The sequence below is a fragment of the Pseudorca crassidens genome, chromosome 6 (genome assembly GCF_039906515.1).
Source record: "Pseudorca crassidens isolate mPseCra1 chromosome 6, mPseCra1.hap1, whole genome shotgun sequence".
Lineage (NCBI taxonomy): Eukaryota > Metazoa > Chordata > Mammalia > Artiodactyla > Delphinidae > Pseudorca > Pseudorca crassidens.
In genome coordinates this window covers 93,439,559-93,452,307 of record NC_090301.1, presented here as the reverse complement: position 1 = coordinate 93,452,307, position 12,749 = coordinate 93,439,559, and the positions used below count along the sequence as shown (strand labels likewise).

The 12,749-nt window shown below is 35.4% G+C and overlaps 1 protein-coding gene across 15 annotated transcripts in view; it reads left to right on the top strand.

The window, feature by feature from the left end:
* R3HDM1 (R3H domain containing 1) overlaps nt 1–12,749 on the top strand; it is a 114,633-nt gene that overhangs the window by 22,697 nt on the left and 79,187 nt on the right. For 14 of the 15 annotated variants that reach the window (XM_067742085.1, XM_067742078.1, XM_067742073.1 and 11 more), the window contains 4 exons: nt 679–793; nt 1,858–1,936; nt 8,898–8,957; nt 9,042–9,182. In XM_067742085.1, coding sequence (XP_067598186.1) covers nt 679–793; nt 1,858–1,936; nt 8,898–8,957; nt 9,042–9,182 — 395 coding nt within the window. Of the gene's footprint in view, nt 1–678; nt 794–1,857; nt 1,937–8,897; nt 8,958–9,041; nt 9,183–12,749 lie in introns of those variants that run through there. The other variant, XM_067742086.1, reaches the window with a different exon arrangement.

Below are 12,749 nucleotides of genomic sequence, written 5' to 3'. Positions count from 1 at the left end.
AGTTCTCCTTTTCAGTCTTAGAGAATATGGTTACTTTACAAGTAAATATTACATATCACTAAGGAAAACAATTTTGTTTGAAATCTTTCTAAAACAACTTTGTGGTGATTGAAGGAGGAACAGTGATAGTAGGCTCAAATAAGAAATAAGCAAAGTGGGGGATTTGGTTTTGGAAAGTTTTTATTTACAGTTTTATATGGCAAGAAAATGAAGAAATATGATTATAATGGACACTCAAAGTATTTTTTGATAAGTGTTGACCTGACTCATATGTTCCTATTGTCATGATTGATGATAATTGTCATACTTTGCTTGACTGTGGCATCTCCACTGCAAAAAAAAAATAGGTTAAAAAGACCTGTTCTGTCCTCCAAGGGTTTTACAAGTAGATTCATTTAAACTATTCTTAAAAAAACATTTATTTTCTCTAAGATAATTTTCAGGATATGTTTCAATTGATAAATTCAACTCAAAGCCTTAATTTTAACATTTTTTTATCAAGAGTTGATTAAAACGGTAAAAATATTTTAAGTTGTATTCTAGTTTGAAGAATCTAATTGGATAAAATAAAAATCTTTTTCTCCATACAATTTTGTATTACTCAAAAAAATACAAATGTGAGGTATTAACTGAATCACTTTATATTTTCACTTAATAACTGATTTTACCTTCCAACAGGAGAAAATTCAGATCCAGTTAACACAATCATTTGAAAAAGAGGAGAAGCCCTCAAAAGATGAAGCAGAAAAAGAAAAAGCCAGTGATAAGTTGCCCAGAAAAATGTTATCAAGAGGTTTGCAATTTATTTCTGTGTTTTTTAAACAAAATTTTAGTTTTACTGTCGATAATTCCATCCTTTACCCCTTGAATAATTTTACATAGTGTATTTCTATTAAAAATGATCTCGAACAGACCGAAGGGATGATACTGTTCTGGGCAAAATGGCATAAGGCAGTTCTGCTGAACATCAGTAAGATGCTTTAGCCAGAAAACTGCAACACATGCAAAAGTCACCAAGGAAGATAACTGTCATGATCACTTATTGGTCTGTCTCTTGTATTGAAATAATGGAATCACTATAATTTGAATACTGATTCCACTAAAAATATTATTTTTTTTTAATTCCTTACGATACAGAGAGCTGATGCCAAAATGTTCAGTATCCAGTAAGAATATTCTTGGAAACCTAGAATGTTTATCTTTTATAATAAATTTTAAGGGACTTCATCAGATATCATTACAAGTCTATAAAAATGCTTTTTTAATTTATAGACCCAGTTATGTTGACCAGTTTTATAAACAGCATAAGGCTATTACATTTAAGGGGAAGAAATAAACATGAATGTTTGTAAAGAAACATTTTGAAAGCGAGCTTTTTGTGATAGACCCGATCAAATCTAATTAAATATTCTTTCAGAGCTACAGTTCCTGCCTATCTCCAAATTATTGCCTGCACTTATATTTGTAACTGAACTAAGCAGACTCAATTTGCTTCAAACGTAGTTAATTGTCTAAATCATTCTGATTTTTTGCTTGAGACATTTTTGAATATGAGGACTGTGGTGAGTATATAAAAGGATCTTTAAGAATTCAGAACAAATTAAACTGGCACATTTGAGAGATAAATTTTTTTAAGAATGTACATAGACATACAGTTACGTAAATCCGTGTCATGCTCATTATATGGGAGTAGCAAAATTGTGGTCATCTGAATTCATCATAAATTCCATTTTCCTACTTTGTCAGTTTTTTTTCAATGTGGGGCATCTCATTTTATTTTAATATACATCATGTGTAAAGGGAAAGGGATTTGTTTCAAACAACTTTATACTGGGTTTTTGTGTTGTTGTTTTTTAGATTCCAGTCAAGAATACACTGATTCAACTGGCATAGATCTACATGAATTTTTAGTAAATACATTAAAAAACAATCCCAGGTAAAAATTAAATTTATAAGGTTTACATTGCTTCTAGAGTACCATAATTTTGTTATATATGTTTTCATTACTGAGTTAGAATAAGATTAAAATATTTAAAGTACACCAGAAACATTTTAGTTTCTTAGGGCTAAGATGTTGTTGGCCTCTATATGCACATGTATAAATATCTTTTGGCATTATGTATATCACCATGATATAAAGATAATTCATACTCTTTAGGAATTTGGGAAAATACAGAATTCACCAAGCTATTTTGACTCTTAATTGAGATGAAGAGTTATCATTAATCATGAAATAGGAGAGAGAGAAATATACCTCATGATAAAGCACTCAACCAGATAACTTAGTGTATTCACTTATAACAAGTTTTTGGACTTAATTGAATGCAGAATTTTTGTTTCTTCTTGCTTAGTTTATAAACCTCCAACCCAAAGATTTTTAAGGTGCTTATTTGAGTCACAAATTTAACTAATTGTGAAGTCCTTTGTTTTGCCGAGGTACTAGATAAATAGATTTAGCTTTTTGACAGGTCATCGACCCCAGTGAGGCAGTCTCCCCACAGAGAGGTTTATCCACAAAATATCTGACCAACATGTTCATGGGGTAGAAGACTTGAAGGTTAAGAATGTTAGCTTCCCAGAGTGGTAGTAAAAATTTGTGAAATTTTTAGCTTCCCAGAGTGGCAGTAAAAATTTGTGAAATCTTCAGTTCATTGGATAGGTGCACATGAAAGAAAACAAACAACTCTCTTTAGTATCATTGAGCCTTATCTCATGTCTTGCTTCAAGATACACCTTTAATTTCATTCAGGATTTATTGTTTCAGTACCATCTTGATTTCCTATTTTACATTTAACATAAACCCCAAAAGGGGACCCACCAAATTGAAAAGTGGTCTCCCTGTAATATGGGCTGAAGATGTATAAGTGTGAGGTGAGGAAGAAGTCAGCCAACTCCGCAAACTTATTCCTCAGCGGTCCCAACTGAAAGGTGAATTCATTAGTCCATTGAACAGGCATTTCTTGGGTATATATCACGTGCTAAGCATTGTGCTAAACATTGTAGATATAAAGATGAACAAAATATAATCTCTGACCCTAAAATATTCACTGTCTGTGTGCTAGAAAAAAAAAACCCATGATATGTAATTAAAATAGAATAGATGTTGTAAAAGAAGTTTTTCAGTGTGCTTTAAAAGCACAGGGAGGGGATCCCAACCTCTGAAAGGATATGGGAAGGCTTCACTGAAAAGATAATGCCTGAGCTGAGTCTTGAATTCAGAGTGCTTTAAACTGGAACATGAGCGGCACGAGGGAGACAAGAGCATCGCCAGGGCACGGTCGTACGAGAGAGAGGTGGCATATCCAAGCAAAGACGAGATTGTACACTCTGGCTCTAGCAGGGAGGCATGTGGCAAGTGATTGTAGAAAATGAGGCGGAGGGCGTTGTTGAGGAATGAAAGCAGGTTATGCAGTTGTCCTCAACCTAGGATAGTACCAACACACTGGGGTGGTGGATGAGTAAGGAATGCTACTGGTAAGCTAGGGATGCAATGATCGACGAAAAATAGCCTTACTTGAGATGCCAGTAGTTCATCGTTTGAGAAATACTGAGTATGGCATGCTACGTTGAGGAGTCATGACAGAATTTTCAAAAGGGTGAATTTTCAAAAGGGTGATGCTATAATGAGATTTATGTTTTAGAAAGATTACTTTGTCAGTGAGGGGCCAAGATCATAGCAAGGACTGTGGGTTGACGAACATAGAGAAGAATAGAGAGGAAGGGACACATTCGAAAGACATCTAAGAAATACCGTGGCAGGACTTGGTAATTATTTGGATATGGAAGAGTAGTGGCACGTTGGAGCAGAACAGAACAGCTGCTAGATTTCTGGCTGGACTGACAGCTAGTTCCATTAACAGGGGAAGTAAATAAGGGCAAGCCTCAATGGAGTAAGGCATGTTCTGTTATAAATAAGTATAGTTTGAGGTGCCTGATGGAAAGCCACAGTGAGATGAAGTGTGTCAGCAGTTAAAAGGCTCTGGTTTTCAGGTAAATGAGCCTGGCTGCTGTTATCGGCAGCCATCAGTCTTCAGTAGAAGTGACTGTTGCTTTGTTCTGTGGAAAGGCAACGTGTTAAGGGTAGATGTGAAGGAAGAGACCATGGGTGTTAAAGATTGCAAAAGAATCATGAGAACGCTTGTCTTAGAAGTCAGCCAATCGGCAACAGTATCATGAAAGGTAAAATGAAACAATCCATTAGATTGAGGAACTAGGAAGTTGTTGGCTATTTTAACAAACCATTTCATTTGCGGTAGGATGGTGGAAACTAGAACTCAATAGATTAAGGAATAGGAGCATGGTAGAAAATACATAGCTAGTTTGTGTAAAATAAGATGGGATCTTAAACAGGCAGAATTTTTCTTTCTTCTGAACCTGTAGGAGAAACATCAATAAGGACAAATATAGAAATCTATATTTATACATTCCAAAATATTTTTCTTTTGTGCAATTCTCTTGTTTTCCTCTATAAATGAAAAAGTTTTAAAGTTATCTGCATATGTGGTTTTTTGGGTTTTTTTTTGCGGTACACGGGCCTCGCACTGCTGTGGCCTACTCCCGTTGCGGAGCACAGGCTCCGGATGCGCAGGCCCAGCGGCCATGGCCCACGGGCCCAGCCGCCCTGCGGCACATGGGATCCTCCCGGACCAGGGCACGAACCCACGTCCCCTGCATCGGCAGGCGGACTCTCAACCACTGTGCCACCAGGGAAGCCCCATATGTGTTTTTAAAGTGTACAATTTAATGGTTTTTAGTATATTCACAGATACGTGCAACCATCACTACAATCAATTTTAGGACTTTTTCATCACCCCAGAAAGAAACCCTGAACGCTTTTGCTATCACCTCTCTATGCCCTGAACCCTAATCTAGTTTGTCTCTACAGACTTCCTTGTTTTGGATATCTCATGTGAATGAAATCATATGTATGTGGTCTTTTGTGATTGGCTTCATTCACTTAGCATAATATTTTCAAGGTTCATCCATGTTGTGTAGCATGTATTACAACTTTAATCCTTCTGTGTATGCATTTTTATTTGAATAAATATATAGGTGAATCATTCATGTAATGGCTAATGAATAAGTTATTAGTAATGTCAGTGTGGATTAGAAAGTTGTAGCTAATGTTAAATTTTGTGAGAAACAAAATTTGCCTAAGTGATAGCTCAGTGTTCTCTCAATGAAACACACAATTAATTGCCAGATATACGTGGCACAAAATTAGTAATAAGTCTGGCAAATTTCCATTAGAGCTTTCAAGATTGTTGCTCAGAGATTTCTAAATGTTAAGCAGATTTACTTTTAGTGATACTAAAATTTAGCTAATGTTTTATTTCAAATTTTTTCTTCAGATCATTAATCTTTTATCTTGTTCTCATCCCGATGAATAAACTTAACCTCAGGTGTTAAATAACAGTTTATCTGGAATTCCTGTTTCAAGAAATATTATTGGAAACTATAATAATACTCATTACTAGTTTAGAACCCGGGAACCTGAAGTTGTCCAAGATAGAGTTTACACTCACTCACATGGTTTTTATACCTGTTTTTGTATTGATTTTATACCCGTTTTGTGTAAATTCCACAGTGTACTAAAGAAACATGTACAATATAGGCAACTATATTACATCGCTAATGGAGGGGAGCAGCCCCATGGATAAATCCTGAGAATGGATATTGTAAAAGTAAACTGTATTGTTCTGGGGAATATCGTACAATTGTTCTGTGTTTGAAATATTTCCTAAAATTACTTTTACTGGAGGTAATGTCTGAATCATCTTATTTCTTGCCTGTTGCAGATATTTGACCCAGGTCATGTGGAACATTGGGAAGGGGGTGGTCAGATGGAAGCATTGTTGTTTTCTTCTTTTTTATTTGCCACTTGTATACCAGCTGCACACACTTTCTCTAAAGTCAGTTCTGGTATAATGACTAGAGCACTGGTAACTAAAAGATTCTTGCCCCTTCATTTTCACTTTAGATAGTAGTTTATTGGTCAGTTTGATTGAGATCTTTGTTTTTATTATTTCTTTAATAAATAGACAGCATTTATTGGTCTATTTTTAAACGTTATATGATAAGTTCAATGCGTGCCTACTTTTAGGTTCATGCGCTAATAAACCTTATGCCTTAAAAAAAGGAATTTGTGGATCTGTTAGTTTGATGTATGTAATGCTTCTATAAAGGATTATTAATTTTTAACTTATGGCCATTACCAAAATATCTAACCTTGATTACAGATTTGAAAATTTGGAAACTTAGACCAAGCTATAGATATATCATATACATATACATACATAGTATCATATACATACATACATGTATCATATACATACATAGCTATATGATACAGGCAGGAAGTGTAAATCTTGAGAACTTAGGAAAGCTATTTTCCTAACAAGTTCTACTTTTTACTAACTGAAAATTTCGTAAACTAATTACGGGAACTTATTTAAATAAATGGCCCAGGTAATAATAGAAAATCCTCTGCAATCCATAGATCTACATGCGAAAGGAAAAAAAAATAAAAACCTGAATTTGTATCAATAGCTAGTAAAATCGTTAGATTTTGTTTACTTTCATGGAGACAACAGAAATTTGTTTTCAATGCCAGTTCATTCACTGAAGAACATTTCACATATCTTAGGCCTGCTGTTGAGCTCAAACAGAGGAAACAAATTTAAATGCACTGTTTCATGAATGCTGAATAAGTTGCCTGCCTCAGATTCCTTTTTTTTCCCCTGCAACAAGTATATAAAATACATTAGGAAAGTTACTGAAAATTATATCATCTCAAGACAAATTGACCCCCAAAAAATTAGAAGAAAAGAGGGTCTTATAGTTAAGTAAATAAGTCCTTTTTTGGGGGAAACCTTATGAAGTAAAAATTTCCCATCCTCCCCCAACATTTTAAGGAAAAAAATATTAAAAGACATGGATGAAATAATCTGATTAATTTATTCCACACAGTTACATTTGTTGAGCTCCTCTCTATAGTCCAAATAACTATATAATGGTAATTGTGATAAACGCTATTAAAGGTATGAAAGAAACAGGTTCTAAGAAAGAATATAAGAAGCTGTCCTAGGCAAAGGAAACAGCTTGTTCAAGGAACCAGCTTGGCAATTACAGGGGTAAGCTAAAATGATAAGAGTTTTGTGAGTAAGGGGCAGGAAAAGAAGCTAAAGAGGTAGATGAAGACCAGATCATGCCCACCTTGTAGGCCACATTACAGGTGTTCAGTTATAACCTATGAGCAGTGAGAAACCTGTGATAAATATTTAACCAAGGCCATGACTTGTGTTCACATGTGTGTTTCTAAAAGATTGTTATGGATGCTCCAGGTAGAACAGATTAGGAGGGAACAAGGGAGGATACAGAGAGATAATACACTACTATTACAGTAGTCAAGTCAGAGATCCTGATTGCTTGGATCCAGGGTAGTGGCAGTAGAAATAGAAGAAAAATAGATTGAAGATAGATAAATTTTGCAATAGTAATTAACTGCATAGGAGGATTTTTAAAAGCACAGTAATGGGCCAAAAATGCTTCTAGTACAATATGCCAAGTGAAAGGTAGTGCCATGCTGATAATGCAGAATACTGAAGGAGAAACAGGTTTAGGGGCAGAATTGAATGTTGCTAGAATTTGAGTTAAAATGTAATCGTGTTTTCAGCTTTGGGTTTGAAATCACCACATAGGCATGTTATTCTCTTGATTTTTTTCAACTGATATAAAAATATGTATGGTTAATATTACTCAGTTTTTTATAAGACTTCTTCCACAATATAGAGAAAAGATCAAACTCAGAGCTGATGTATAGACTTTCGGGCAACTTAAGCAAGGGCACTGTTTCCTTTTAAAATTTGAGAGGGATCTACTATATAGTGTTTATTTGGGAGGGAAACATTAACCTCTTGGCCTAGTTTTCTTGATCTATAAAATTTTAGGAACAGAACTGAATGATTTGTAAAGCTACTTCTAGCTTTAAGGTTCTTTGAGGGGTTTTTTTTGTTTCTGTTTTGTTTTGTTTTTCCCACATGCGCATGACATTTACAGTGAGCACAGGAATACTCTCTTGAGCCACGTTCTTGGTGTGTGGGCAGGGAGGTCCTTTGAAAGGGAGTGGTACCAGTAACTTATTTTGTAAGTGTGCTAAATAGGACCCTAGTGGTCTAAAGGAGCACGTGCAGGTGTTCCCTAGCGTCCCTATTTATTTTACATGTTGGAGGTCTTTGGTTCATTTTGATTCTTTGTGGGAAAAATTCCCAAAGTCTTAGAAATATATAATAGTGATTTTCAGAATGATTTGAAAAGTCCTCTCCTTCTGAATTAGAGTTAGTAATATAGTTCATACTTCTCTGCTATAGTTCCATTTATAAACTAGCATTGGATTCCCATAGGAGTATTCCTGTTGTTACTGGCATTGCATGTTCTTTAGAGTACTGTTTCTATGGAGTTCAGAATAACAAAGTCATGAGCCTGACTAAAGATGTCTGTTTTCCTGCTACCTCTTAGCTTTATTGAGTAGGGAAGTAAGGACTAATATGCTGTTATAATCCATACATTTGCAGAACAGAATCTAATATAGTAATATTTAGCAGATCAAGATATATCTGTTTTAAGAATGGCCACATGATGGTAATTGTTGAAATTGGATGATAGTCTCTCTACAATTGTGTATGTGTGAAATTTTCCATAAAATTTTAAAAAGTCATCTTTTAAAATATTACTTTTTTTTAGAAAGCATGTAAACATTCTAGCATCAAGCTTGTGATGTTCTTCAGTATACAGGTTTTACCCCCCCCCCAAAAAAATAGCCCTGTAAATTCAACATTTATGGTATGATTAGGTCAGTGTTAAATTTTATATATAAGAGTTTTCATATTTTGTTTCAGGGACAGAATGATGCTGTTGAAATTGGAACAAGAGATTTTAGATTTCATTGGTAATAATGAGTAAGTCCTAACCTTTAACAAGAAAATAAATTGTCATCACAGTTCTTCAAGATTTAACTAAATTAGTTTTTCTTCTACTTTTAGGTCTCCACGTAAAAAATTCCCCCCAATGACATCTTACCATAGGATGCTATTACACAGAGTCGCTGCTTACTTTGGATTAGACCACAATGTTGATCAGAGTGGGAAGTCTGTCATAGTAAACAAAACTAGCAATACAAGAATGTAAGTATCAAGAAATGTAGTTATATATTATCTGTGTGTTTGATACTACTTTATCTTTCTGTAGCACCTTTTATCTCAGGTTTTCCACATGTTTTAGCAGCCTAATTCAGCTTCGTGACAACCGTATGTGACGGAACCAAAAAGTGGATTTAACTCACAAGGTGTAAAATGCACCAGTCTGGACTGAAATAAGACAGATGAATGAGGATGGGTTTTAAAAAACCCTCAAAGGTCATAATATCAGTAATGTTTAATAATCATTCTCTTGCGGATTTTTGAATTAATATAATTTAGTTACCTGTGGCCAACCTCAGGCAAATTTAAAAAAAAGAGAGCAAACTTTAACACCCTTACATTTAATTAATTTTCTATCAGTTTACTGTCTTTTCCACCTTTGTTTTTGCTCCGTTTCTTCCACAAATCTCAGGACGGTGAGACTTACTGGTTAATCCAGTATCATCCATAATGTTTTGTACCCTTCTGGGCTATGTGTAATTGACTGAGGAAGAAATTTTAAGGAGTTAAGAGGAATCATTTGCTTTAAAAAGTGATACCTGTACAGTATGGTGAAATAGATAATCAGTGCTGATATGTGGGAGCAAAAGGCCCAATGCAGAGGCCTATTTGTGAAGCTAACGCAGTTGAGTTCAGCTAACATTATACTAAGCGGTGGTTTCCTATCAAAAGAATTTTCTATATTAATTTCATATGTCGCGGCAGTGGATCTGTGATAATGAGCAGCAGACAGCTTCAGATGCCATAAATAATGCTTTTCAGTTCATTGTTTTTCTTCCTTCCTTGAAGCTAGACTTCTCAGGGTTCTGTCTATTATGAACCCTTCAGTTTGCACGGTTTATAAATAAATGAATAAATAAATTCATTAATTTCCTTTTTGTTATAATGGCCTTTACCCTTGTAGCTGTCATATTGTTTGCTTGACTAAGTTGGTTTTCTTCCATTTCAAATAGTATTTTGTCAACTAAATAGGTATATTGGTGGAAGCTAGTATTTTTAAATGATTGTTACTACAACTAAAATTAAATTAATGAAGACAGATGTCTTTGAAAAGGATCCCATATTTTCAGGGGCATTAAATTTTACCTGCAAATGGGAATCTGATTTAATTTTCCTATGCCTGTCTTTCAGTCTTTTGAAAATATCCTCATCTTTCAGCTTTTTCCTAGTTAGTTGTATCATGACTAAAGTTGGATAGTAACCATAACCTACGAGCTGGACTTAAGGTGAACAGAACTCTACTTCATTTAACCAGTACCTTTCAACATTACTCAGAGCTGCTGGATGCCCAAGCATGTGTACATTAGCAGGCATTTTGACTAATATTTCGACTGGTGACTCTCTAAGGTTTTCAATACAGTGTAACCTCAGTTATTTGAATGCTGCAAGTGATGTCAAGGTTCTCTTTATCCAGATCATGAAAAGTTTAGCTAAACGCAGATGTTTATGATGTACTTAAAGAAGAATGGATCAATAGCGTAATTATTACTAGACATTTCAGATCATTGACGTTACACTGTATTCTTATTTTATTTCTTCTGGAATATGAAGAAGGATGTAAATCAGAAAACCTTAGAGATCTGCTCCACAATGAATAAAAACAAACTTGCCTTTTCCTCATAGGCAGATTACCCGCTCCAGCCTTGAACCAGTGGTGTTGTGGATGTCAACAACCCGGTGTCCACTGGGCTGTCTCATTGGAGCGGGAAGTTGGCGATTGCAGGGCAGTAAATTCAGGCATCTATAAAAGACAGAGGTAAGACAGTCTTAAGGTTAGCTGAAATGCCTGCTAATGCTGTTTGGTGTGGGGATCCAGCTGCTCTTAGAAAAGTTGCCAGGCTCTTGGTTAAATCTTATAGTTCATATTGGTATAACCATCTCTTTTTTCACCCAAGTACAAATTCCTTCAATAAGAAAATGTGATTTTGAACAGCTACAGAAATAGTTGATATAAGTAAATGGGGCAATCATGGACAAATAAATAACAACATACTGCCATTGTCAGAACTAAATAGATAATCCTTCAAATTCCTAAAGAAAGCAATCTTTTTCTTATCAGTTTGGTCATGAAATCTTTTTACTCTTTTATTTTTCTCTTTAGTTCTCTGTATCGCTTTATGTGGAGATGTGCTCTGTTTCACTTATCTAAGTATATTTTAAAATAGAGATTTCTTCAGCTTACTTACATAATTCTCATTTTATTTATTTTATTTTATTTTATTTTTATTTTTTTCGGTACACGGGCCTCTCACTGTTGTGGCCTCTCCTGTTGCGGAGCACAGGCTCCGGACGCGCAGGCTCAGCAGCCATGGCTCACGGGCCCAGCCGCTCCGCGACATGTGGGATCTTCCCGGACCGGGGCACGAACCCGTGTCCCCTGCATCGGCAGGCGGACTCTCAACCACTGCGCCACCTGGGAAGCCCCATAATTCTCATTTTAAAATCTTTTGCATCGGGCTTCCCTGGTGACGCGGTGGTTAAGAATCCACCTGCCGATGCAGGGGACATGAGTTCGAGCCCCGGTCCGGGAAGATCCCACATTGCCGCGGAGCAACTAAGTCCATGCGCCACAACTGGTGAGCCTGCGCTCTAGAGCCCGCGAGCCGCAACTACTGAAGCCCATTCACCTAGAGCCCGTGCTCCACAACAAGAGAAGCCACCACACCACAGCTAAGAGTAGGCCCCGTTCACCACAACTAGAGAAAACCCGCACGCAGCAACGAAGACCCAATGCAGCCAAAAATAAATAAACAAAATAAATAAATTTATTTTTTTAAAAAATCTTTTGCATCATTTGACAGGAGGTAGATACAGTACTTTACTAAAAATTCACTAGGTTAAAACAAATATTCAGAAGTGTTAACTTGATTACTACATATTGAAATATCTGGTCAAGTTTGCTGAAAATGTCATTACTGAGGTTTATTTGGTTTAGAAATTTATTTAGGGTATTCATAATATATTATGTGACTACATAATATATATTTAAAGTATATGTAAAATATTGCTTAGGGGTTCAGTTAGCCTTTATTTCCTCTAAATATATTTTTTATATATCACATATTTCAGTTTTATAATAGGATGGTATTACATCTCAAGAGTGTTGAATGGATTAATTTGTTGAAGCTGAGAATACATTTCAGAAAGTGAAGTTTTATATAATTGTAATTTTCCAAGGGCAACAACCTTGTCTGTCTTCTGGATCTCAGCAGAACTTGCAACATTTCCATAGAGGAAAGACCGGCCAATCAGCCATAAAATATGTTGTTAAGAGTTCATAATCATTTCTTTAGGTTGTAACATTAACCTTCAAAAAGGAACTTCTCTTTTTAACCTATTTCAATTAATATAAAACAAAGATGTACCCTGCTGTAATTATGAATTCTTGGTAACTTGGTTGCATTTTGAAGTAGTCTCTTAAGCTTTATTAAATTCAGCCACAAAATATTTGATTAACACCAAACCAGGTACTATAGGAATGTAACATAAAATACTGTGCTATACTTTTTTCTTTGTCCCAGAATTGTTTCTTAGATTTAGAGGAGGCAATGC